Source organism: Phascolarctos cinereus, unplaced genomic scaffold (assembly GCF_003287225.1).
Source record: "Phascolarctos cinereus isolate Bilbo 61053 unplaced genomic scaffold, phaCin_HiC Scaffold_4;HRSCAF=312, whole genome shotgun sequence".
In the NCBI taxonomy this organism is placed as follows: Eukaryota; Metazoa; Chordata; class Mammalia; order Diprotodontia; family Phascolarctidae; genus Phascolarctos; species Phascolarctos cinereus.
This window is the reverse complement of record NW_027555847.1, coordinates 106,035,184-106,061,477: the sequence shown is the minus strand read 5'-3', so window position 1 is coordinate 106,061,477 and position 26,294 is coordinate 106,035,184. Positions and strand designations below refer to the sequence as shown.

General features: G+C 37.4%; 1 protein-coding gene across 1 annotated transcript in view; it reads left to right on the top strand.

The window, feature by feature from the left end:
* Positions 1 to 26,294, top strand: part of SH3GL2 (SH3 domain containing GRB2 like 2, endophilin A1) — a 241,175-nt gene that overhangs the window by 191,432 nt on the left and 23,449 nt on the right. Inside the window, 2 exon segments of the mRNA XM_021002245.2 lie at positions 1,051 to 1,119; positions 10,487 to 10,559. Of these exon segments, the coding sequence (XP_020857904.1) occupies positions 1,051 to 1,119; positions 10,487 to 10,559 (142 nt within the window).

Here is a 26,294-nt window from a genome sequence, read left to right as displayed (position 1 = left end):
ACGCATATCAAAAATATTCCTGACTCCAGATCTGGCACTTTATCCACTGTGCCACTTAGCTGCCCCAGTAAACTGCAGTGGCTCCCTACTTCCTTGAAGATCAACTATAAAATCATCCATTTGGCTTCCAAAGTCTTTCATAACCTGTCTCTGTTTCTCTATCTCTGTCTCTATCTGTATTTATAGAGTTGTTTGCTTGTTGTCTTATTCTGTTACACTGTGAGCTCCTTGGGAGCAGTCACTGTTGGGGTATTTTTGCCTTTCCTTGTATCTCCAGAACTTAGCACAGTGCCTAACACATAAAATGTATATAAATGATGGGTGAGTGATTTTTTTGATTCTGAAGCAGACTCTTTGTCCATTTGCTGCTTATTAGAAAGGCATGATGGTGTAAAATAATGTGGCAGAGGGGAAATACAAGATATGTTTCTGCATGAGTTTCATTTTATATGTGTTTTGACATACCTATCACATAGATTCTCTAAGAGTCCTAGCTAAATACTTTATTAATGAGAAAACCCTTCCTTCCTTCAGACTGTTTCTCCCTTGTCCTCCCTCCACATGTTTTAGCTTCTTTTTATGTGCTGTCTTCCCTCCTTAGACTATAAGCTCCTTGAGGGCAGGGACTGCCTTACTTGACTGTATTTGTATCCCTAGTGCTTAGCACAGTGCCTGCCCCATAAGAAGAATTAATAAATGCCCTATCTATCTGTCTGTCTTTCTGTCTGTCTGTCTATCTATCTATCTATCTATCTATCTATCTATCTATCTATCTATCCATCTAATGGATACCAACTGGGGAGAATTTTAGCAGTGAAATGAGAAAACTATGATAGATCATTCAGTTACCCTTGTAGGATTATATAGGAAAAAAAGAAGCACGTTTTATCCATAGGTAGCGTTTAAAAATTTTTCATCCAAAAGAAAGCTATGATCATGCTGTTTTTCATAACTGTTCAGATGTAATTACGTTGGGAGGCAAGGGGTCCTAGCAAGTCTTTAGAGATACTTCTTTTACAACTACTCTCTTCTATGTTTTGTCTTTTGCAGAAAGTGAGTGAGAAGGTTGGAGGTGCAGAAGGAACCAAGTTAGATGATGACTTCAAAGAAATGGAAAGGGTAAGTCTTTTTCCTCTTGAATAATTTTGACCATTTGTTGATTAATCTCAGAGAGAAGAGAGGAAGGGAATAGTGGATGTTATTCTTCTCATAGGTGTGAAGAGCCATAGGTATCCTTAATTACATTTATTACAGAATAACCTTTAAGTATGTTGGCGTTGCCACAAATTGCTTTTCCTATGGACTGAGGATCTGCTAGTGTTTTGACTCTGTGCTTCAGTAAAATACCAGGTTTAGCATTAATAAGCTAAGCATAAAAAGGAGCAGAATTTCTGGTTATTGTGGGCTTTGGCTTTTTCAGTTTTCTTTCCATGGATAGGATAATGAAGGAAAGGGCAGAGTTAACAATCCATTGCGGGTTGATAATGGCAGATATCAGTGAAGAAACATTAAAATCAGGAAGCTTGCCTAATTAATATTGTAAACGATAACAGAAAACAGTGCTCTTTCCAAGGTAAATTCAGTTTGGAAATTACTTTTTGAAGGTTTTTTTTTATGATTAGTGATTTTTGGAAAATTATCTCCATTTGAAAGACTATTAGCACTAATAATGATGATGATGATGACAAATTGATTAATATTTAAACAACATGTGTAATAGATGATGCCATGCCAGGTGCTCATAATTTCTATAAATCTTTGAAAGTATGAGTTCCTAGCATGGAAAGTCAAAATCCTGTAGGAACAGGATGAGGTATTTATCATCACTGTTGTCCTCTCTGCTTTTGGAGTTATACTAAGGATGCTTTCAGTGACCCTACAGAAGATGAGCTTATATTCTGATCCTTTTATTCAGCTACAAAGAGAAGTTATTTTTTTTCCACCTCTGCAATAATCCCCAGAATGTTAAAAATAAAAGCTAAATAGCAGGAGAACAACTTGTCCCTCGACTATTTTTATCTAACTATCCTTGAAAAGGTGAGATGATGAAGATGGTATCTGTTTCTCACAACAACCCTATAAGGTAAGTGGCATAGTTATTACTCTCCCTGTTTCATGGATGAGAAAAGTGAGACAGGGGTTAGATAACTTTTCCAGAGATGCAAATTTGTGTCTGAGATGGGACTAAAGCAGAGGGTAGTTTCCATCCCAAAAACCTTTGGGGAAAAGGAGGAAAATAAATAGCTTGGGTGTTATATTAATACATGATGCAAATAAATTGGGAGAATTAGCCAATAAAAAAGTAATTAAAAGGGAAAAAACAGTGTAAGAAATGTAAAAAAAAAATCTGTCTTAACATAGGTAAGCCTGAATGTGCCTTCAGCTCTTTTCCTTGTGTATGGTAACTCCAAGGGAGAGCATTCTTATAGCCAAGCCCACAAGCTGAGCCAACCATCTGGCAAAAAAAGCCTAAGGAGAAACAAAAACCTTACTCAAAAACCATAGGCTTCTCTCCAAACTTAGTCAGCCCTGCTCTCTGTGAACTGACAGAGAAAATGGTCTTTGAAAGACAACATGCAGTCAAAACACTCTCATGCCAATGTAATTCTTATCTGTCCCTCCCTATCTATTAGCTCTCTACAATCAAGCCTGGGTCTTCACTATTCTTTAAAAAACAAACAAACAAACAAACAAACAAAACTTGAGTAAGCCTTGCCTATCCCTCAAGTTATCTTGTATCTATATTCTCCTTCATAGCCAAACTCCTAGAAAAAGCCATCTATATTCATTGCTTCTACTTCTCCTTTTGCTCAGTTTTCAATCCCCTCACTTTCTCCAAAGTTTCCAGTGCCAAATCTGATGGTCCTTAGTCTTCATCTTTATTGACCTCTATGCAGTTGTTGATATTGCTAACTTGGATTGTCATCCATGCCTCGTACCCTAACTGTGGATATATCCTAAGACTCTGTCCAGGTTTGTCTCTATATTTTATTCCCTTTTTCACAATAATCTCATCTGCTCCCATGAATTCAGCTATATGTGCTCAAACATATTCAGCCCCATTCTCTCCTGAACTCTAATTCTGCTTTCAGTATGTATTGGACATTTCAACTGGTTATGCCCTTAGGCATCTTTAATTCATATGTCCAAAACTGAACTCATCACCTTTTCCTCAAATCCACCCTTCCTCCTAACTTCACTATTTCTGTATCATCACTCTTTCAGTGATCTTACTTCTTAACCTCAGCGGCATCATGAAGCAGCTAGGTGGTGAGCCTGGAGCCAGGAAGACCTCAGTTCAAATCCATATGCAGATACTTCCTAGTTAAACCCCATTAGCCTCAGTTCCCTCAACTGTAAAATAGAGAATAAGAACATCTACCTTGCAGGGTTGTTGTTATGATTAAATGAGATATAATTTGTAGAAGTGCTTAGCACTGTGGCTGGCACATAGCAAAAGTTATACAAATGTTCCTTCCATTCCTTCTCCCTCTCTCTCCCTCCATGCTTAACCATTTGACAAATCTTGTCAATTCTATTTCCAAAACAATTCTCATCAGTCCTCTTCTTTCCACTCACAGAGCCACCAGTCTATTTCATACCCTCATTGTTTTTTATCTGGATTACTGCAATAGCCTCCTAACTGGTCTCTCTCCTCTCTAATCCCTCATCCATATAACTACCCAAGCAGTATTCCTAAAGCACAGATATGACCCAGTTACTTACCCCCAAACTTCCGGTAACTCCCTGTAACTCATAGGATAAAATTAAAAAACTCTGACATTTAAGCTTTTCACAAACTTTCTTCAGTTGGCTTTTCTGTGTTTATTGCATATTATTCCTGTTCACATGAACTACTTCAGGCCAGTGAGACTACTTTTCTGTTCCTTATTTTCAACATTGTAGTTCCTGTCTCCATCTTTTGCATAGGCTATTCCATGTGCCTACAATGCATTCCATCTTTGCTTCTGCCTCTCAACATTCCTAATCTCCTTTAGTGCTCAGATTAAGAGTTACCTTCCTGATTGCTTCCAGATCCTATGGTCTCCCCTCCTCTGAAATGATTTTATATTTGTGTGTGTATGTCTGTATACATATATATCTACATATGTATGTCTGTATATATACACATTTTCACACATATTACATTGACAGGTATACATATGTAATACAGTATATGTAATATATATTCTCTTGTAATATATATGTTATTTTGTAATATATATTATACCCCAATGCTTCTCAATGTAATATATATGTATATCCATAGTACCATTTTATTTTTAAGTTTTTCTGATTATCTCTACCCCTTGTTGGAATAAGAATTCTGCCCCTAGCCCAGGGATTCCTAAACTTTGTTAATCCCCATATCTTTATGCTTTCATTAAACTTTTCTGTGTCCCTTATTAAATATGAGAAGAAATAAAATCAAGAGTTTAACATATATATGCACATAAGAAATATAGATAGATAGATAGACACACACACAAAATTATTTACTAAATATTCCTCTTACTATTGAATAAATTTCTTGTATTCCCTACAAGCATATGTACCTCAGGTTGCTTTAACCATACTTGTGAAAGGTACCTGATTTGGATCTATTTTGTATCTTTTTTAATGATATGACTGTTAATATTTAGGTCATATATAGAATTTGAGTTTATTGTGGTTTGCTGTATAAGATACTGGTTCAAACTAAATTTCTTTTTTAAAAATAATTTCTTTTTTTTTTCATTTTCAATATTCACTTCCATAAGATTCTGAGTTTTAAATTTTCTCCTCCTTCCTCTCCTCTCCCTGAGACAGCATGTAATCTGATATAAGTTCTACTTATACATTCATATGAAGCATATTTTCTTTTTTTCCTTTTTTTTTGTTGGCTAGGCAATGGGGTTAAGTGACTTGCCCAAGGTCACACAGCTAGATAAGTGTTGTGTGTCTGAGGCTGGATTTGAACTCAGGCCCTCCTGAATTCAGGGCTGGTGCTATATCCGCTGCGCCACCTAGCTGCCCCATATTAAGCATATTTTCACACTAGACATGATGTATAGAAGAATTAGAACTAATGGGAGGAACCCCAAGAAAGATAAAACAGCAAAAGAAAAAGAGACCAAATAGTATGCTTCTGTCTGCATTAAGACTCCATGGCTCTTTTTCTGGACATGGATATCCATTTTCCATCATGAGTCTGTTGGAGTAGTCTTAGATGCTTGCATTGCTGAGAACAGCTAAGTCTATCAAAGTCAGTTATCACACAGTGCGGTTATTACTGTGTGCATTATTCTCCAGGTTCTGCTCATTTCACTCAGCCTCAGTTCACATAAGTCTTTCCAGGTTTTTCTGAAGTCTGTCTGCTCATCATTTCTTATAGCACAATAGTATTCCATTACATTCATATACTAAAACTTGTTTTGCCATTCCCCAAATGATGGCCATCCCCTCAATTTCCAATTCTTTGCCACCACAAAAAGAGCTGCTAAAAATATTTTGTACATGTGTGTCTTTCCCCATTTTTATGATCTCTTTGGGATGCAGCCCTAGAAGTTGTATTGCTAGGTCAAAGCATATGTATAACTTCATAGCCCTTTGGGCATAGTTCCAAATTGCTTTCCAGAATGGCTGGATCAGTTCACAACTCCACCAATAATTCATTAGTGTTCCAATTTTCCCATATCTTCTCCAACATTGTCATGTTATTATTATCCTGTTTCTGTTAGCCAATCTGATAGGTGTGATGTGGTACATCAAAGTCATTTTGATTTGCATTTCTCTAATCAATAGTGATTTAGAGCATTTTTTTTTCATTTGACTATAGATAGCTTTAATTTCTTCCTCTGAAAACTGCCTGTTCATAATCTTAGACCATTTATCAATTGGGGAATGATTTGTATTCTTATAAATTTGACTTAGTTCTCTCTATATTTTAGAAATGAGGCCTTTAACAGAAACACTGGCTGTAAAAATTCTTCCCAGTGTTCTGCTTCCCTTCTAATCTTGGTTGCATTGGCTTTTCCAAAGTAAATTTAACAAACATTTATTAAGCACCTAATGTGGACTAGGCATCACGGATGCCATCATGAAAAACAGTACATTTCCTTGGAGTTACAATTTAATAAGTTTATAGTGTGTACAAATAATGTTAAGCTAAAAATGAGTAAGCATATTGGAAAGGTCAAAGAGAAAGTCCCAGGAAATTCCAGCAGGAAGTGATAACTTTTTATCTGGAATGATTAGGAAAGTTGTGGTAGAAGGTATAAGAAGTTCCAGGCTGGGAGAGTCTCACAACAAGAAGAACTGAGAAACACTAATCATACAGGAGCAAACAGGAGAGTGAACCAGAGGGGCAACTTTTGAGCAATCGTATAAGGTGCTGAGAAATCTAGATGAAGCCAAACTTGTTGGCGATAAAAGAAACAATGATGAAAAGTCGAATTAAAAAATGAGAAGAACATCCAAAATCCTCCAAGCTCCTCTGGTAATAGAGAAGAAAGCTTGTCATGTCCCAAGGATCTGTTATCTTCCACTTTTGGTAGGGAAGCTGGAATATCCTAACTGTGCTTCTCTTTTTTGTTTATTAATTTTTGTATTTTGAATTTAACACATAAAAAAAGAACAATTCCATGTACATAGTAGAAAATAAAGACAATTTTCATGAAACTACAAATCCTCATTATATACAGTTTGCTTCTCTTTAAATATAAAATAAATTCAAAATACAAAAAATTCAAAATGTAACTTTCAAAGCTGTGCTTTCTTTTACATTTTAAATAAAATGTCTCCCTGGGACCCAGGAAACACACTCTTGTCTTGCCCTGAAGACCTTGTATCTTACTGGCAGGGTTCTGCAGCAAACTTTGTATTCTATACTTCTTCCCTGTTTCTGCTAATAGGGCAACTGAAATTTATTAGCCATGGAGATCAGGAGATCTGTAATCTCAAACCCTTTCTCCTTTTCCTTTGCTTATTAGTCACATAAAATGCATTGCAGTTCGACTTTCAATCACTCCCAAGAGAACCTCCTTTATAGGATCAGCAGTTTTGGATAGAGAGGGAGAGAGAGCTCAGTTTAAGTTTATTCCTGAAGGGGCAATTACACAATTGAATGAAAGAAATTAGAGGTTGACATCAAGTATTGCCACTGGATAAAGCAAGTGGGGATTCCTAAAGCTCATTTCTCTAGTATCAACTACCAAAGACACTCTCCAGCTGAGATGCACTGAAAACACAGGTGTTTGCCTCTTAACTTCGCCAGCCTCCTCAGTGAGACCATTGAATGTAACAATGGGAATGTGTTGCTTCCACAGGCTCCCTGCACAGTAAGTGTTTCTCCCCAGTAATTTAAGTGCCAATATGTGAAACTGTTTTTGTTCCTAAAATGCACGCGTACATGCGCATGCGCATGCGCGCGCACACACACACACACACACACATACACACACACACACAGAGCATGGACTCTTTAAAAGCTTTGTTAAATGCCACTTGAATATTTTCCTAAGAGCCTGTTTCTGGGTGGATTTGTTGAATGAGAAACCAGAGCTTCTCAATCAAGAATCTCAATGTTTGTGGTGCAGTTAAATGTGTCCAATAATAAACTTTAATTCAGGAAAATAGGACTAGAAGGAACTTCAGTATTATCTAGTCCAACTTTGTCATTTTGTAGATGAGGAAACTTAGGCACAGGAAGATGAGGTGATTTACTTAAGGTCTCACAGGTGGTAAATGAAATTTGAACCTTGGTCCTCTGACCCTGAGCAGTGAGGTGGTGTGATGGATAGAGCACAGGGCCTGAAGTCAAGAAGACTCATCTGCCTGAGTTCAAATCTGACTTTAGACACTAGCTGTGTCACTTCACCCTGTTTGCCTCAGTTTCTTCTTCAGTACAATGAGCTGGAGAAGGAAATGGAAAACCACACCAGTATCTTTGCCAAGAAAACCCCAGATGGGGTCCCAGATGAAGAGTGGGACACGACTGAAAAACCACTGAACAGCAGCAGCAACTTTTCATGTAGAACCAGTGTTCATTCCTCTGTGTCATGACTGTTCTACATTGCTGAGCCCAGGAGCAACAAAATAAAGGTGTTTTCTTTGTAATTTTTCCTGAAGAAATGATGCCACAGTTTCTAAATTAGGACTAAAACTGTCTTGGTCTGCTGCACTCTGAACTTGGCCATTAGTGTGACCATTCCATGGGAGCAGTATTAGATGGATGTAATTTCAGATAACAACCAGTGCAGAAAACAAGACCTGGGGCAAGGAATGGGGGAGGGGCGAATTTATTTTTACCATGTCCTGAAATGAGGATCTCAAATATGTACAGGCAGGGAAAATTCCTTTTTTTAAACTCAGAAGGAGCATAAGGAGGGGTGACTTGCTGTTGGAAAATGCTGAATAAAAAATATCAAAATCATTGTTGTCTCAAGTTCTAGGAAAACTGCTTCTTCTTCATAAGAATTTTGTGTTTTATAACATTTAAAGCTACTCACATCTTATAGAAGATGAAACTGAAGCCTGGAGAGTAGAAATGATTTCAGGTTCAGTAGCAGGGCTGGGATTTAAATCCAGGTGCCTTGTCTCAAAATCCAGGTCTAGGTAGAAAAGTCTACCACTCACCATACGAATTCCTCCATAATCACGTCTGTGGAGATCAGCAAACCAGTAGACCTTGGCAAGGTCAGTTTTTCTGTTCTAAACCTGATCACCATCTCATTAAGACTCTGACAAAGGGATGTTAATCTTTATTTGTCTTTAAATCTTAGGGACAATATAAGTAAATATGTGATACAAAAATAACTATGCTTTACATACTTTAACATTTTGGAATTAGCAGTTATCAGCATTACCATATATAGGGACTGAATTAATCTATTTCTTGATAGAATAAACCTGCATATCTATCTTGTCTTTACTCTCATGAAGAAAGGTAACCTTTAGAAGCCTGATCAACAACAACAAACAAGGACAACACATAATTAGGATCTTTTCCCCCTCGGATTCTAAGCTTCTTAATCTTTACTTTGAATTCTGGGGCTTGATGGGGAAATGTTTTTCACTATCACAAACTCCAAGTGGTTTCCATAACAGAAACCAGCAACTTAACAAGGAAGAGAGAAATGTCACACTATGGAGGAAAGATAGAGACCAGCTGCTTTTCTTCTCCACAGACAGTTGAGATCTGACATTGTGTTAAAGCTGGGGGAGTATTATACAAGGGAAACACTAGCTGATGTGGGGCTGTCGTGAGACACTGAAACTGGCCTGAAGATGTGGGATGCAGGGAGATGGGGCTTCTCCTTTCCTTGAGCCCCCTGTGAAGAGATTGGGTGATGGTTTGTGAATGGTTCAAGTTCAGTATCATCCAGAAAAGCAGGGATACCATATGCCTTAATAATATATCTCTGTCGTGAAATAGCACATTGGTGAGTATGCACATTGTTACTGATATGTTTAGGAGGCATCTGGGTGGCTGAGTGGATAGAGCACTGGGCCTGGAGTCAGGAAGACCCGAGTTCAAATCTCCTCGCAGATTCTTACTAGCTATGTGATCCTAGGCAAGTTACTTAACCTCTGTTTGCATTAATTCACTGCAGAAGAAAATGGCAAGCATCTTTGCCGAGAAGACCCCCATGGACAGTGTGGTCCACAAGGTCACGAAGAGTTGGACATGACTGAACAACAACAATTGACATGTTGGAGATATGTTAAGAATACTAATATTTGTAGCTGGCATTAATACTAAAGATCCCCTAATTTTTATATTTGCTTATTAGATTAAAATTGCCTGGATAATAGACTCCATTTGTAAAAGATTAGTTCACAGGGCATGCTTTAGATTTTATAAAACTATGATGTGCTTATGCTCTTTATTTTTATTCCATGCATTTAAAAATTTTATTGATTTTTTTTTCTCTGCCCATCACTTTGTAATATCTCTTCCCACTCCATTCTGCACCCCCAGTCCCAGAGTAGCCGTCTTTCTTTATAACAATTACATAGTGAAGCAAATCAAGTGAATACATCGGCTGTGTCTGAGAATGCATGGTCTTATTTTTTACCTCTGGGCAGCGAGGTGGCTCAGTGGATAGAATGCCAGGCCTGGATTCAGGAAGACTCATTTTCCTGAGTTCAAATCTGGCCTCAGACACTTACTAGCTGTGGGATTCTGGGCAAGTCACTTAATCTGGTTTGCCTTAGATTCCTCATCTGTAAAATGAGCTGGAGAAGGAAATGGCAAACCACTTCAGTATCTCTGACAAGAAAACCGCAAATGGGGTAACGAAGAGGCAGACATGACTGACAAACTATTGAACACACACGCACATGATCATTCTTTACCTTTAGTCAATTACTGTCATGAGGTGGGATACATGTTTCAGTATAAGTCTTCTGATGCCATGATTAGCTGATAATTTGGCCAGAGTTCTGAACTCTTTCAAAGTTTTATCATCTATTTTTTTCTTCATAAATGCTTTTTGTCTTTCAGAAAGTGGATGTCACCAGCAGGGCTGTGATGGAAATAATGACCAAAACAATTGAATATCTTCAACCCAATCCAGGTAAGGGAAGATATTACTAACCCGGAATGTCCTTTAAAGGTAACTACACTATTTCCTTGGTGATATGTTTTCTGTCGATTCCATTTTTTCTCAGAATGGTGGACTTGGAGTCAGGAGACCTCAGCTTTCATTCTAATTCCACTAGCTATACAACCATTGATTGGCAACACAGTCTACTGATCTTCTGTTTCTTCCTCCAGAAAGTGGAGATAATGATCTTTTTGTTATTTACTTTTTAGGGACTGTTAGAAGGAAAGCACTTAGGAAACTTCCAAGACCTGTAGAAATGGGAGTTGGTGTGGTGGCCTCCAGGTACCTGGCCTGGCTGTATAAGTAGCAACCACCTGAGGAGAAAGTATGGGGTGGTATAGAGCAAGTGTCCTACTTCATCATGCCTAAAGACATGTTGTCTTGGTACCAGAAGTCAGAGCAAAGCAGACCTTGATCCACTCAAAGGCCCTGGCCAATTGTCTCCAATTTAATATGAGATCTAGACCAGTGAAGATTTCCTAAATGAGTTGTCCAAGGCAAGGCCTGGGATGGCTGGCTGGGTAGTAGGAAACAATTCTGCTAATCTGGCAGGCTAAGAATCATGTAGACCATATAATCTGGGGTCTGTTCAACATGATCTTGATATGGGTAGTGTCTGGGATACAGTGGTTAAGAGAATACAAATTCCATCCCATTTTGATCACAAGCTGTTTTCCCCAAATCAGGCTAACAAATTTGCTCCTATGCCTCTCCTTAGATTATACTATAGCAGTTAAAGCAGCCTAGGTGAAAGGGAACACACTCAAAAAGAACAGAGTTTGCCTGCATCTTATTTTGAAAATGTTGGTTCTATTGAATTGCCATGGTGAGAAGCTATTGGTGGACTTCTAATTTTTATCTCTATTGTACTTTGTAAGAAGTAATGAAACTGCAGAAGGCAATAATGTACTCTTATTGGAAAGATCCCAGAGGAAAATGATTGCTGGAGTAACCAACTTTGTTGTTCTTTCCTTTTGGGATCCTTCCACTGAGGATGCCTTATTGGCTTCTGAAATTTCTTCATTTCCTGTGACCTCCTCAGTCAAAATGGCAGCATTGTATTAAATAAGTGAGGGTTCCTGAAATGTTGTTTTCAAAATGAAAAGCATGAAGGAGTCAAAAAGAAGAAGAGCCCTCAGGAATGAGCTTGAGTCTTACATTTAGAGGCAGAGGAGCTGGGCACAAATCTCAGATCTCATTTCTGCCACATTTAATTTGGATGACTTTGGGTAAGTCACCTGACTTTCCTTTGTCTCAGTTTCCTTATCTTTAAAATGAGGGAGTTATATTTGATGACCTCTAAGAGCACCTCTGGCTCTGGATCTGTTATCCTATGATGGGACAACCAAGAGTTCTAGAGTTTAGGGGTGTATGGAAATGGGGTATATGGGACTTTGCACACACATGTGTCATGGCTTGGTTACCAAATATGAACCTTTAACAATCCTAGCAAGCTTAAGCAATGGGATTAACCATGTAGCAAGAGTTTACCAAGAGTATAAAGCTGCTTTTGACCTTGAAGGCCTGGAACCATATTCCCCAAAGTATAAGCAAGGTCAGAGGGAAGAGTGGTTACCAGAATTAGAAAGGCAAGGCAGTCCAGTTACGAGCAGCAATTAATGCCCATAGTTATAATAAAGGTAGTAATCATCTTCTGTGCTAGAGAAGTCTGGGCTGGTACATAAACTTGAAGAAGCAGTCTTTGGCTGTTGTTTCAATACTGGACCATTATACCCTTATTCCAGTGCTGGTTGTCCTTCAAGGAGGGAGGAAAAGGTGGTCAGATAAGATTCCTTCAAAGTGAGGCAGTGACTCTGCAGAAGTCTGATTCCTTGATGACTCTTTTGGTGTGTCTGGATTTGTATTCCCATATGTTATGCATGTCTCTGGGGAAGTATTATATGCCAGGCTGTGCTACAAACTGTAGAGAAAGGAGAGAACAGATGGTTTCATTCTTTTAAGGTATCTAATGATTTTTAACTTCCAGAGTTGCTACAGTTAAAATCTAGAAAATAGATTTTAATTGAGCCCTAAATGAACTGATTTAAGACTTGTTTTTACCTCATCAAAAATATTGCAAGAGGAAGTGGCTTGGAACCTTTTAAAAACAAATTATTCTTGGAAATGATACATTTTTATAATACGTTGAATATACTAATGAACTGCCAGCAGAAAAAAAAAAGGTTTATGGGTCTTTGAGAAGCATGTGGATGGACATCTGCCACAAAGAAAAATGATGGTTATTCCTGGGGCAAATATAATGTCATTTTTAACTAGAGCAATTAAGTGGAAAGGAATTAAACTTTTAGATTGGAGTCAAGTCATTAATGAAAATTAATGTCATTACCACCATCATCATCATCAACAAAAATGACTATCATTTAGTAGTAGTTCTGCAAAATTTAAGCAACTTTTATTTAACTGGCATATTTGGGACTTGATTATTGGTCTGCTGTTTAACTCACTGAGAGCAAAACCTTAAATCATAAAGCCTGCTGCAACTGGTTCAGGGAGAAGCATCCTAACTACTCATACTATGGCAACATAGAGTGATGGCAAAGGACTAACCCTTGCACAGAATCAAGGAGGGTGCACATAGCCAGTAAATGTTGCAGGTGGGATTCGAATCCAGATATTTTTGGCTGCAAATTTTACATGCTCATCGTACTTCAGTTTTCCTGCACTTACCTTGTTAACTAACTGTGGATAAATGTGGCATAGGGGAAAGATCATTAGATTTGTAATCAGAAGACCTGAGTTCAAATCCTGGCTCTGCTATGTAATATCCTATGACCTTGAAGAAATGCTCTGCCTCATTTTTCTCTTCTATAAATGAGGGGTTAAAATAAATGACTTTTAAGTAGCTCTAAACCTGCAAAACTAGGATCCTTTACCTCTCAGGCTATTGTTTTCTTATGTTCAAATGAAAGGATTTTACTAAGTAATCTCCACGCCCTTTCTAGCTCACATGTTTTATGAATAATGAAATTGTTTAATTGGTGAGACTAAAATTCCCTTGACGGTGGAGTCATGCGTGTGTGTGTGTGTGTGTATGTCTCAGGGTGAAAATTTTTAAAAATTTATAGAATATAGATTAGATTAGACATGACCTCAGAAAGAATTTAGTCCAACCCTTCTTGTTTGATAGATGAAGAAAATTAGGCCCAGAAAAATGAAGTGACTTGTTCATAATCATATTGGTAGTAAGTAGCAGAGCTGAGATTTGAACCCAGTACCTCTGACCCCAAATACAGTGTGGTCTTGTCACTGCCTCTCAAGTTCTTATTAGCCCATCAGCATAAATTGAAAAATAATTCTATACTGTCTAAATGAAGAATCATTGAACATGAAAAATCCATTGCGCAAAGAACACCCATGATTTCCTAAAGAAAATACTTTTCAGTTTGTTTTGTTTGAACTTTGTCAAATTCTTGGACATGATTAAGATTGCTTATTAAATAAGGGTCTTAGATCAGAATTTTTTAGATAATTAAGAAATCATTTCAGAAATAATGTGTAAAATTTTGTTGATAGTTTAAGGCACTTGCCTAGAGTGTTTTAAAATGTTCTGGAAGCCTCTGGTAACAGGCCTGAAATAAAAACAATTACAAATTGCTTTGCCCCATTTTGCACTTAGTGTCCTTTTAATCATCTTTCTACATAGATGCATAGAAAGAGAAAATAGCAAATATAGGATAATTATTGAAAATGAAACTGAAAAGTTTCAATGGAAAGATTGCATTTTGATTATTACTTCTTAAGTAATTTGGTCTGCATTTGGTCTTAATATATGTATTCCAAATATATACATAGGTAAGGTAGCTACCATCCTAGAATACCTCATTTTCCTAACTTTTTGCCATTTTCATCTTGTTAATTCTAAGATCATAGGATTTAGAATGAGAGTGGGGAGTGGAGGGGTACAGAATTCAAAGAGTGAAATGCCCTCATTTTATGTGGAAGTGAGGTATAGCATGTTTTGTTCAAGGTCACACAGGTAGTAGGTGGTAGAGGCAAGATTTGAATCCATGTCCTTTATTCTATATCCATTGTTTTTTCCATTGTACCATAGGCTGGGCTACTTTGCTACCCACTTTATCCTTTCTTCACTGCTAAAATAAGGTCCTGGAAAAGTTTATAAAATCAAACTGAATTTTTGTGTGCTATATAACCTGAAGCATGTTTTGATTATTATCTGGGATCTTGACCCAGAATTACTACAGGCCTAAGCAGTGATCTTTGGCAATTTACTCGTTGATCAATTCATTTGGTGCTATTGTTTTATGCTAATTGATTTCCTGAGTTTCCTTAGGCACCTTTGAGATTTGGTACCTGTGATGAGATAGGAAAGGCCTCTAAGGAAATCATTTCTTTCATGCATATCCTCCCCACAAATGGGGCCTTATATGTCTCCATACATCATAGCTCCTATGGTTGCACTAAACCACCCATGTTCAAGTTATAGTGTTTGCTACTATGTTCACTGACCCCAGAGATTTACTGAGGACTCTTAATTAAGGTTCAGAATGATGACTTAGCTGAGGTGCACAACACACATGGTCTCAAGGATGCAATGAACCACACTTGCTATTGCTGCTCCTATTGGATTCCTAGATATTTGGAACCCCTTGACAGTCAATGATGGGATGATTCTTTGACCTGGACTATAGTGTATGTACTTATGTGTATATATCATATCTCCCTGGTGGAGTATAAACTGCTTGGGAAGAGTTTCATTTGTGTTTTTCTAACCTAAGCATTTAACACTGAATCTGGCATGTAATAGTCACTTAATAAATTTGAGTTGATTAGATGATGTAGGGTTTTCAGAAGCATTTTACATATATCATTTGATTTGATCTTCACAACAGTCCTGTGACTAGGCTTGGAAGGTATTGTATTTTACAATTTTTTAAGCTACAATTTATTGTTAAAGAAATAGCTGATAACTAACTCTTAAGATTTGAAGAGTTGAAGGTCAGTGGCAGGGTTAGGACTCAGACTTGAGCAGTCTGACTCCAGGTATAGGGAGCTGCTTCATCTATTCCAAAGTTCGTTCCCTGGTCACTTCCATATTTCTTTGTCAACATCACCATGGATTAATGCAAGTCTTACTCTGATTATTATATTTTCAGGTTATCATTTTTCCTTAGCTACAATTCACATTTATCATTCAGCTTGTGATTTATATTCTACTGGTGGAAGAAGTGCCTTTTATCTTCTCCTAGGAGATTACATGAGCAATTTGGCCTCATCCTCTCATAAAGCAGTTTTCTAGCTTGAGTTAATTTTGTAATTTAGAGGTGAAGTGCTATCAAAGAAATTGATGCTTAGAAGGGAAAAAACCAATGACCAAGATGCCAAATTATGGCCCTTTAGTCTGGGGCATGAAAACAGTAAAAAAGCCAACCTCTCATGTTTTAAGAAAAGCAATGAGAAGAGCAAAATGGCCAGAGCAATGGTCAGTGATCTTGTCTAGGAACCAGTAATCTTTTAAAGGACAAGGTACCTTTTCTGTACTATCCTTAGGCCATAATTTGAGAAAGAGCTACATTCTATTTTATATATGTGTGTGTATATATACATATACATATATACACACACATATATACACACATATATATGTAATATGTATATATGTTTATACATATATAATATAGACACACACATGTGGAAAAAATGTGTGTTTGTATGTGTATGCATACATGCACATACACATATATTGAATATGGTGCCAGTGATTTTATAACAATTCAATCTGTTTGTGTGTGTGTGTGTGTGTGTGTGTGTGTGTGTGTGTGCGCGCGCACGCTCCATGAAGTAAAGGATTATGCTTTATTTAGACTTTCAATAAAATCACACAATCTCAGAGTTGGAAGAGATCTCACAGAATATTTAATCAAACCTATATTAGAATAGGAATTCTCCCTACACAAAGAGTCACCCTGTTTCTCCTAAGTTTCCAATTATAAGGAACTGAATACCTCCCAGGTTTTTTCCTCTGGAGTAGAGCAGAATGATTTAACCCCTCTTTCAACTGATAGCCCTTAAAATACTAGAAGAGGGCTTTTAGGGACTCCACCCGTCCAGTCTTTGTGGTTCCTTAAGCTAGTCAATCCTTTTATAACCTGGTTTCAAGTCTCCTCACTATTCTGGTCCCCTTCATAGGATTATGGTTTGAGAGGTGGAAGGAATCTTGGAGCTCATCTAATAAGAACTCCAGTTTTTACAGAAGAGGAAATAGATCCAGGGTCAAGTAGGTAATGAATAGGAGGGTCAAAGTTCAACTCTAGGTCCTTTAACTTCAAAGTCAGCACCTTATCCATTACATAAAGTTACCTCTGTATTACTTCCTCCAGGCTTTCAGAGGGAAAACTGAGCTTCCTGTAGAGTTGATGCCAGTAGGAAGCGGCATATTTCTGGCTCAAATTTTCTGAGTCCAAATCCAAGTTAGAGTCTCTTTGTTCAGAATGGGAAACACTCCTGGTCTCCTCAGCATGTGTAGAATATGTGTGGGGGCAGTGAGACAAAGACAAAAGACAAATTAAAAAGGTAACTTTCTGTAAATCTTGCCCTAGAGATGATTAAAAAAAAAGTTAGGTCTTTCTTTTTTGTTGAATTGAGAAAAGAGTAAGAGGAATTTCTTAAACCTGGGAAGTAATGGTAAAGTCCCCTACTTATTATTAAAATTTATTACTATATAATTATAGTATGTAATAATATTGTAATGTTATATTATACTAATAATATCACTAATATTTATCAACAATAAATGTTATTAATTACTCATTAATAACCTATTATCATATATTTATTAATTCATTTTAAATTATTTATCATTAATGATGGATTATTAATCAATAATAGTAATGATTATGATTATGATTATGATTATAACTTTCTAACTCATACGTGCCTAGAATATATTGCAGCTGTAACAGATTTAGATATCATCCAATTCAACCTGGTGATCAGAGTTCTGGATGATAGCACAGTGAGATATCTTGAGGTCAATTGATCAAATTCCTGATTTAGTGGGTATGGTATTACTATCCCCATCTTAGAACTCTCAGCCTGTCATTCAAAGCCAAATACAATCTTGCCCCAACCTATCACGCCAGTCCTATTTTTCACTACTAATCTAGTAATTATCCTTCCTATAGGCTCATTTTTTGCCTATTGGTCATGCCATCCCTCTGACTGTGATAATACAATACTTGAAGGTTTACAATGTGAGCTCTTCATGACCACTCTATGAGGTAGGTAGTCCAAATCAATCAATCAGCAAACATTTATTAAGTACCTACTTGGTGTCCAGCACTATGGTAAGCACTGGAGATACAAAAAGATGAAAATGACAGTCCTTGCCCTCAAGTACTTTATACTCTAATTGCTGAGACAACAGTAAATAAATATATACAAAGAAACCTATATACAAATTAAGGAGGAAATAATTAAAAAAAGGAAGGCACTAGAATTAAAGGGAGTTGGGAAAGGTTTCCTGTAGAAGGTAGGATTTTGATTGGGAATAAAAGGAAGCCAGGGAGGTCACTAGTCAGAGTGGAAGATGGAGAGCATTCCGTGCATGAAGGACAGCCAGAGAAAATATGAAGAGTCAAGAGATGGAGTATCTTGTTTGTGGAGCAGCCAGGAGGCCAGGGTCGCTGGATCAAAGAGTATGTGTTTGGAAATAAGGTATAGGAGGACTGGAAAGGTGAGAGGGGACTAGGTTATGAAGGGATTTGAATGTCAAATAGGGGATTTGGTATCTTTTTTTCATATGGGAAAGAGTCAGAGAGTTTTACTTGTCCATGGTCACACAGCTGGTGTGAAGTCAACAAGCATTTATGAAACAATTATTATGTGCGAGGTAAGTGCTAAGTAACTGCCATACAAAGATAGGCAAAACAAACAAACAACCCTCTCCCCCCCCAAAACAGTCCCTTCCCTCAAGGAGCTCACATACTGATGAAAGAGGCAACGTGCAGACTACTATGTACAAACAAGATTAATTATGAATCTCAGAGGGAAGGCACTAGCATTAAAGAGACCTGGGAAAGGCTTCTTGCAGAAGGTGTGATTTTAACTTAGACCAGGCAGCCAAGAAAGCCAGAAAGCAGAAGCAAGAGGGAGAGCACTGCAGAGGTGGAGCACAGACAGCAAAAAGAGATAGAGTAGGGAGATGTGGGAAGAAAAACATGGAGGCCAGTGGCACTGGGTCACAGAATATGTTGAGGAAAATAGGATGTAAAAAAGATCAGAAAGGCAGGAGGGGGCCAGGTTATGAAGAATTTTAAAGCTAAACAGATGATTCTCCATTTAATCATAGAGGCAGTAAAGAGCCCTTGAAGTTCACCGAATGAAAGGAATTTGCCGGGGATGGCGGCTATCATGGACAGATCTGTGTTTTAGGAAAGGTCTTTTTGGATTAAGGATGGACCGGAGTGGAGAAAGATCTGAGATAGAGAGGTTTTGTAATAATCCGGACATGAGGTGTTGGGAGCCTGTACCACATGTTCAAATATTACAGAGAAGGGAATATATATGAGAGACGGAGGCAGAAGGCCAGCACTTGGTAACTGATGGAATGTGGGCAGGGAGTGAGGGAGATTCAAATCAGTTCTGACTCCAAATCCTAGTGCTCTATCCACTATGCCAAGAGGCTTCTCCAGCCCAGCTGTTCTGTCTGCTCAGTGCGCTGTCTCTCTTCCTTGTTCCTTGTATTCCTCAGTACTTGCTGCTTATTGCAGGCATTTGGCATTTAAAATACACATTCTATACAGTGAATTCATTTTGCCTTTGTATGTCTTATGTCTCCAACTTAATCACACATTTTCTGTGTTATCTTGGTCATAGTACCTTGCAGAAATGGAAATCACATTTGATTTGGAGGCAGAAAACCCGTCCTTTATTTTAGGAAGATGTTCATTCAAAAAAAATGTGGCAGGATAGCATAATGGATAGAGAGCTGGCTTCAAAGCCAAGAAGAGCTGGGTTCAAGTCCTACCCCTAATGAATATTGACTATGTGATCAAGAGCAAATAATTTAACTTCACTTAGATTTAACTTCACTTAACTTAAAAGCAAGTGCTCTAGTCTTCTGCCATTAGATTATAAGCTCCTTAATGAGAACACTGTCTTTTACCTTTTTTCCCCAGCACTTAGCACAGTGCCTGACACATAGTAGGTGCTTAATAAATGTTTTTTGATTGGTTGATCTAGTTTACTCTGTAACACTATAAATTCCAGAGTAGCTGCCAACCTGCTTTACTAGAGAGAATTCCATACCAGAGAGTCCCTTATACCAAAGAATAGCTTATTTTATTCCATAAATTAAAAATAATAGTAAAATAATAAAAAAGAAGTCACAGGTCCAACTCTATCCCTTCCTAAAATGTGATGCCCAGAAGTAAACAAAATATTCTAGGTATAGTACAGAGTAAAACAGAGTTGTCACTTACCTTCCTTTTCCTTCCAAGTGCTTTGAACCCAGTAGATTTTTAATTGTTTATTGAGTTATTTATTTTAAATTTATAGAAGTGAATACAATTTGATAGACCAAAAGATAACTTGTTTCTAGAAGGCCCTTGTTATAATGCAGCTCTTTGTGAGTAGGGATTATTTCATTCTTTGTATCCTAGTGCCCAGCATATAATAGGTGCTTGATAAATGCTTATTGGTTAAAATTGATTGATCAATATGGATCTAGAGTAAGTGCCTGAAGGAGTCAGTGCTCATAGTAGCATTGTCTCATTAGTATATGAGCAAAACGATTTTATGACAATAGCTCATTGTCACCTTGCAAAGCCAGAAAACTAAGCCCTAAACGAATAACATGGATTTTAAGGACTCAAATGCATCTGGTCAGTTTCAGGGACTTGAATTCCAGCCTATATCATTAATCATCATATGCAAAATTTACAACTTAAATAGGGATAACAGCAGCAACAATGATAATACTTAGAACTCATTTATAAAGCCCTTTAATGTTTTCTTTCCCTACAACTCTGGGATGAAGAATAGTGCCAGAGAGATTGAATAGCTACATGTGTTCTCATCCTTCATTTTATAGATCAAGAAATAAGCTCAGAGAATTAATGACTTGCCTAGGGTAACATAGCAGGTAAGTGATCGGCAGGCTGTAAAGTGGATGATTTTATTTCCTTTCGGGATTCACATTTTAAAAAAAATAGGAAAAACCAATATAAATCCTAAAATTATTGAATTTTCAGCTTCCTTCCAAACCTGTAAAGTAGGCTTTGAGTAAGAGACTGAACTGACTCCAACTGAAAGTACTTTCATTTTTAGAAGAAAACCACTCAGTCAGTCCCAGTTAGAGGGTTTGTTTCCATTCTTTCTTCTCACAACAAGGGCATTGACTTTCGTTTAGCTGTGACCAGAATCAGAATGGTCCTCAGTGAAAGCGGCACATTTTTCATTTTGAGTGGAGAGTTTGATTGGAAGGAGCTGTGGATGTCCAGAATGACTTTCTTAAAAGATGGCACAGCTCTGATTGAAGCTAGAAATGAAACCTTGAGCTTCATCAGGCAGCACCACAAATGCGGTGGGGGGAGAATGGGAAAAGATCATCCTCGTGGATGGGAAGTTAACTCAATTTCCCCTTCCTGTTATTTCTTTTTCTTCTGTATACTCCTTCACACTTCCCTTCGGGAACAAACCTCATTTTAAACCCTTTACTCCCTCTAGATAGATAAATTGCCATTCATGATAATCAATTTCACCTTTACTCCTTGTGAGAATGTTATTTTTTTTCCTTTCTTTGTGTTTTTGCTTTTATATGGAGCTCCTTTTTTTTTAAAAATAAAAAACATTTCATGTAGTTTTAAAAAACCTATTTTTTTTCTTTAAAAGTTGAATGGTTTGTCTGATTATGGAGCTGAAATGAGGATTGTTGAGTTGACTTGGCCACTGATATTTTAGATCTTGCAAATTATTTTTTTCCCCTAGTAATGAAATAGGGATAAAAATCACTACCCTTAAAGGCCATGTCTGATCATGTCATTCTCCTACTCCATCACCTCCAGTGGTTCCCTATTGTATCCAAAATCAAATATAAAATCCTGTGTTTGACTTTTAAAGTCCTTCATAACTTTCCCTCACCCCACCTCCATCTTTACACTCTTTTTACACCTTACTCCTATTCACATACTGTATAATTGGGCAATTTAGGCTTCCTTGCTGTCCTTCAAACAAGACATTACATTTCCCAACTGTATTTTCACTTGAATTCTCTCCTTCCTCACTGCTACTTTTTGCAATCTTTAACTTCCTTCATGTTTCAACTCAAACCTTACCTTCTCTTCAGGAAGCTTTTCCCAATCCTCATTAATGTTAGTGGTGAGGTCAGATTTGGGAGAGCGGTTTGGGTATGAAAGAATTAACTTAGACCTTCTCTGTAGCCATTGGTCATGAGTTCAGAGTGGACACCAAGAATGTTGGGGTACTAACTGAAATGATGAGGAATAGATGTGTAGGTCCTAGTATCCTGAAAGAATTCACTCAGTCTCCAAGTTAAAGGCATTTATTGGGGTGATGTACTCAAGCAGGCCTACTCCCCATGAAGCAGAGCCCCCGTGGGCTCTACTCCACATAGGGGGCAGAGCATAAGTCATGGGACCCATTCCTCTAAAGGAACAGAGTGGCCCCTGCTTCCTGTAGGAGGCAAAGAAGGTTGGCCAGGTTAAAGGTATGGTTTAAATACAATTTTATGGAATAGGGGAAGAGGACAAGAGAATGTGAGGAGCAAGTATGGCTCCGAATTAGGTAGTCCAGAGGTGAAAAGCAAAGAGGACAGGAAAGGGGAGGGGAAGAGTTGTTTTGGAATTGAAGGTGCTTTGTGAAAGCACACAGATAAGTCCATGGTGGGGGCATCAATGCATAGTCTTCGTTGATCACTTTTCTTGCTGGTCACACATCCTGCATCTTATCTCCTGTCTTATGTGCTGTTTGCTCCACATGCCTCAAACACTCAATTCTACCTCATTATTAGAACCTTTCCTCTGAGGTGATCTCCAAGTTTTCCTCTATATGTCTTATCTGTACATTATACAAATACATTTGTACATAACAACAAATGGTTGTTTGCATGCTATTTCCTCATTAAAATGTGAGCTTCTTGAGAGGGATTGTTAAGACTTTTTTTTTTGTATTCTAGCATTTAGCACAGTTCCTGCACAAAGTTGGCATTTAATAAATGAGTGTTGATTCAACTGAAGGCTTAATGTCCTGGAATAGACTAATGAAGAAAGTCTAGAGTGGTGAGATTTCTAAAAATTCAATTCCATGTTCATTATGGAGAAATCCTATTGGATGATACCTCATCATTGATATACTATAGCTGCTTGTGTTTGGGTCTTATTCCACACTATACTAGAAGCTGTATTGAAAACAAGGGCTATATTTTATCCTCCAGTGCAGAATAATAATAATAATATAATAATAATAATAATAATAATAATAATAATAATAACAGCATTTATGAAACACTTTATGTAGTTTATCTCATTTGGTCTTTACAACAGCCCCATGAGGTTGGGGCTATTACTCTCCTCATTTTGTAGATAAGAAAACTGAGGCAGAGAGAGGTTAAGTGACTTGTTGATACTCATACAACTGGTAAGTGAGGCAGGATTTTAACTCTGGTTTTCATGACTCTAAGTCCAGTACTCTGACCATTATGTGACTGAACTCCATAGAATAAACCATTTATGTTTATGTACAGGTATTTTAATACATTTCTTTGCTTTCTCAGCAAGGGAAATTGCCTTTCTAACATTCACTTTCAATCATTCTTCCAAAAAATTGGAAGGATCTTAATTTTCTTAACTAATTATCACTATCCACGCCTGCTTTTCAATATTGATGAAACATTTTTTCAGGTTTTAGGGAAGGGATTATACAGTCACATAGTCTGCGCCACTTATTCTGAATAAGAAAAGTGAAGTCTCACAGAGACAGATGTATGATGAGAGACTTTCTGGCTTAACTTTCTTACTGCGCACATCAGGTAGTTAGCCGGAGTCTACAAAATCAAGCTTGTATACCAAAGGTCTGTGTTAACTGGCTATTTTTTTCTGTTTTAGCTGATACCTTCTCCTCCTGCTCTGTTCTTTGATCTGTAAATCATTATCTTCCCTTTCTTACTCTTTGAAATTCCATTGTATCTAGCTTGCTTATGTAACCAAAACCTAAATAATGTAGCTGGAAACTGATGTTTATGGCTTACTGCCTTCAGTTCAGTGAAGTCTGCCCTCTGAGTATGATAAGCTGTGTTATCATTGTACTCTATATAATTGAGTATATGATTGATGGCAGTTCCTGATCAATGGATCCTGTGATACTTTCTATAATAACATAAGTAAATTGTCCAGCTATACAGTTAGATAGTGGCAAAGTTGAAACTCAAACTCACATAATTTGACTGTAAATCCCAGTCCTTTTTTTCTGCCAAAGTGCAGCATTTTTGACAGTTTATCCCCACTCCAAGTTTGTAAATGAATGCAGAGCGAGAAACCCATAACCTAAATTAGGTCACTCTTTGGGAACATTTAGGTAAAAATACCCAAAAAACCATAACTGATAACTTAGACATTGCTGAGTATTCTTTTTTTTCCTCTCAGTTGCATCATTGCTAAATATGGAAAGTATTCAAAAAAAGATGAAAATTTCATGCTTTTGTAAACATTTGTGATATCACTAAGATCATAATAAATAGTAGAGCAGGTATTTGATCATTTTGTGATTCTGCATCCAACATTCAAAACTGTTTGTAGATAGATAGATCAATTAACAAACAGATCGAGAGATAGAAAAAATATTGCGTACGTGCTCACCTTGTGCCAGGAACTGTTCTAAGTGCTAAGAATATGAATACAAAGAAAAATAAATGTAGTCCCTACCTTCAAGGAACTTAAATTCTAATGGTAGGAAAGACAGCAAGTAAAAGGGACCTGAAAGGAAGATGGGGTTAGGAAAGGTAGATGTTGTTGATCTAGGAACAGGGTCTTGAGAGAAGTAAGCATAGCTTATCCCAGGCACTTTCTCAAATGTAGGACAAGAACTCTCCATTGGAAGGAGGGGGCCAGCTACAGGGAAGAGATGTCTCCAGGGTGAGGAAGCAGCTGGGGCAGAGTTGGAAAAGACAGGAGAGTCAGGAGTAGAGCTGAGCAAGAAGTAATTTATTGTTTGTTTGGGTACTTCCTCAAATGGAGGGTTTAGGCAAGGACTTCCTAAAGGGAAGAGGGGACTGACTGTAGGGGCAGGGTCTAAAGTATTTCAGGATGACACTTTTGGTGAATCTATTGGTATAATTCAACAAACATTTATCAAGGGTCTATATTATATGCAAAGCACTATGATTGGTGTTTGGGGGAATAAAAATGACTTCTAAAAAGGTTATGCAGAATCCTGCTAGGGGAACAAGTCCACATCTTTGAGAGTCAAAGAGACTGTAATCAGAGTAGTACATGTAAAAATGTATGTATACTCTCAAATTAGCTTGTATCACATACATCAGGGTCACAGACTTTAAGAATGAGGAAAGACCTCAGATAACCTCAAGTTATGGGTCCTTAGTCTTTTTTGTGTCACTATGCTTGGGCAATGTCTAGTGAAGTCTGGACTCATTCTCAAAAAAAAATTAAAATGCATAAAATAAATTACAAATGAAACTATTTTGAAATATAGTCATCAACATCTTTTTTTAAAGCTTACAGATCCAGGTTAAGAACTCTAGATCTAGTCCAGTTTCCTCATTTTATATATGAAGAAGGTAAAGGATGGAGGTGGAGGGAATTTTCCTCATGGTCACAAAACTTATTAATGGCAAAAACCATTAACTATCTGTAGACTGACGAGGCAGAATCTCTGTTCTCTGATCACCCCTCATTGCTCCTTTATACCCATCCATGACAGCACCATCCATCAGATGGCCCATTTCTATTCCCCTCAGCTTTTTTCATTATGCCCTCTGGAATCTGTGTCTTATTGTTTAATTTCTGTTCATATTAGACCTGTATCCTTTTTCTGGAATTATATACAGATACACATACATGCACATACAATGTCCCAAAAGTCACAGTGCAACTATTTTTCAGTTTAGTTGTTTTTCAGTTGTGTCTAACTCTTCATGACCTCATTTGGGGTTTTCTTGGCAAAGATGCTGGAATGGTTTGTCATTTCCTTCTCCAGCTCATTTTACAGATGAGGAAACTGAAGCAAGCCAGTTAAGTACACAGCTGGTAAGTGTCTGTAGCCAGATTTGAACTTACAAAGATGATGAGTCTTCCTGACTTTATCCCCAGCACTCTATCCACTGCACCACCTCACTGTCCTTTAAACTATCAATAACTTGATAATCAATATATATTACTAATTTTAAAATGCACTAAGATTTTTGGAACACTGTATTTTTGTTGACTTGTATGTGTAAGTATTATTCCTCTTTCTTCTCCACCCCTCTCCCACAAATGTAAACTCCTTGAGAGTAGAGATTATTTTATTTTTGTCTTCATATCCCATGAGCCTTACATAGTGGCTGGCACTTAATAAATAATTGTTGAATTGAAACAGGATTAGAACCCAGGGCTCTTGACTCCCAGTCCAGGACTATTTCCACTAAGGATTTTATCCTGCCAATATTTCTATACTCCATAGGTCAGTGTAGCTAGACTTTCCATCTAAGAA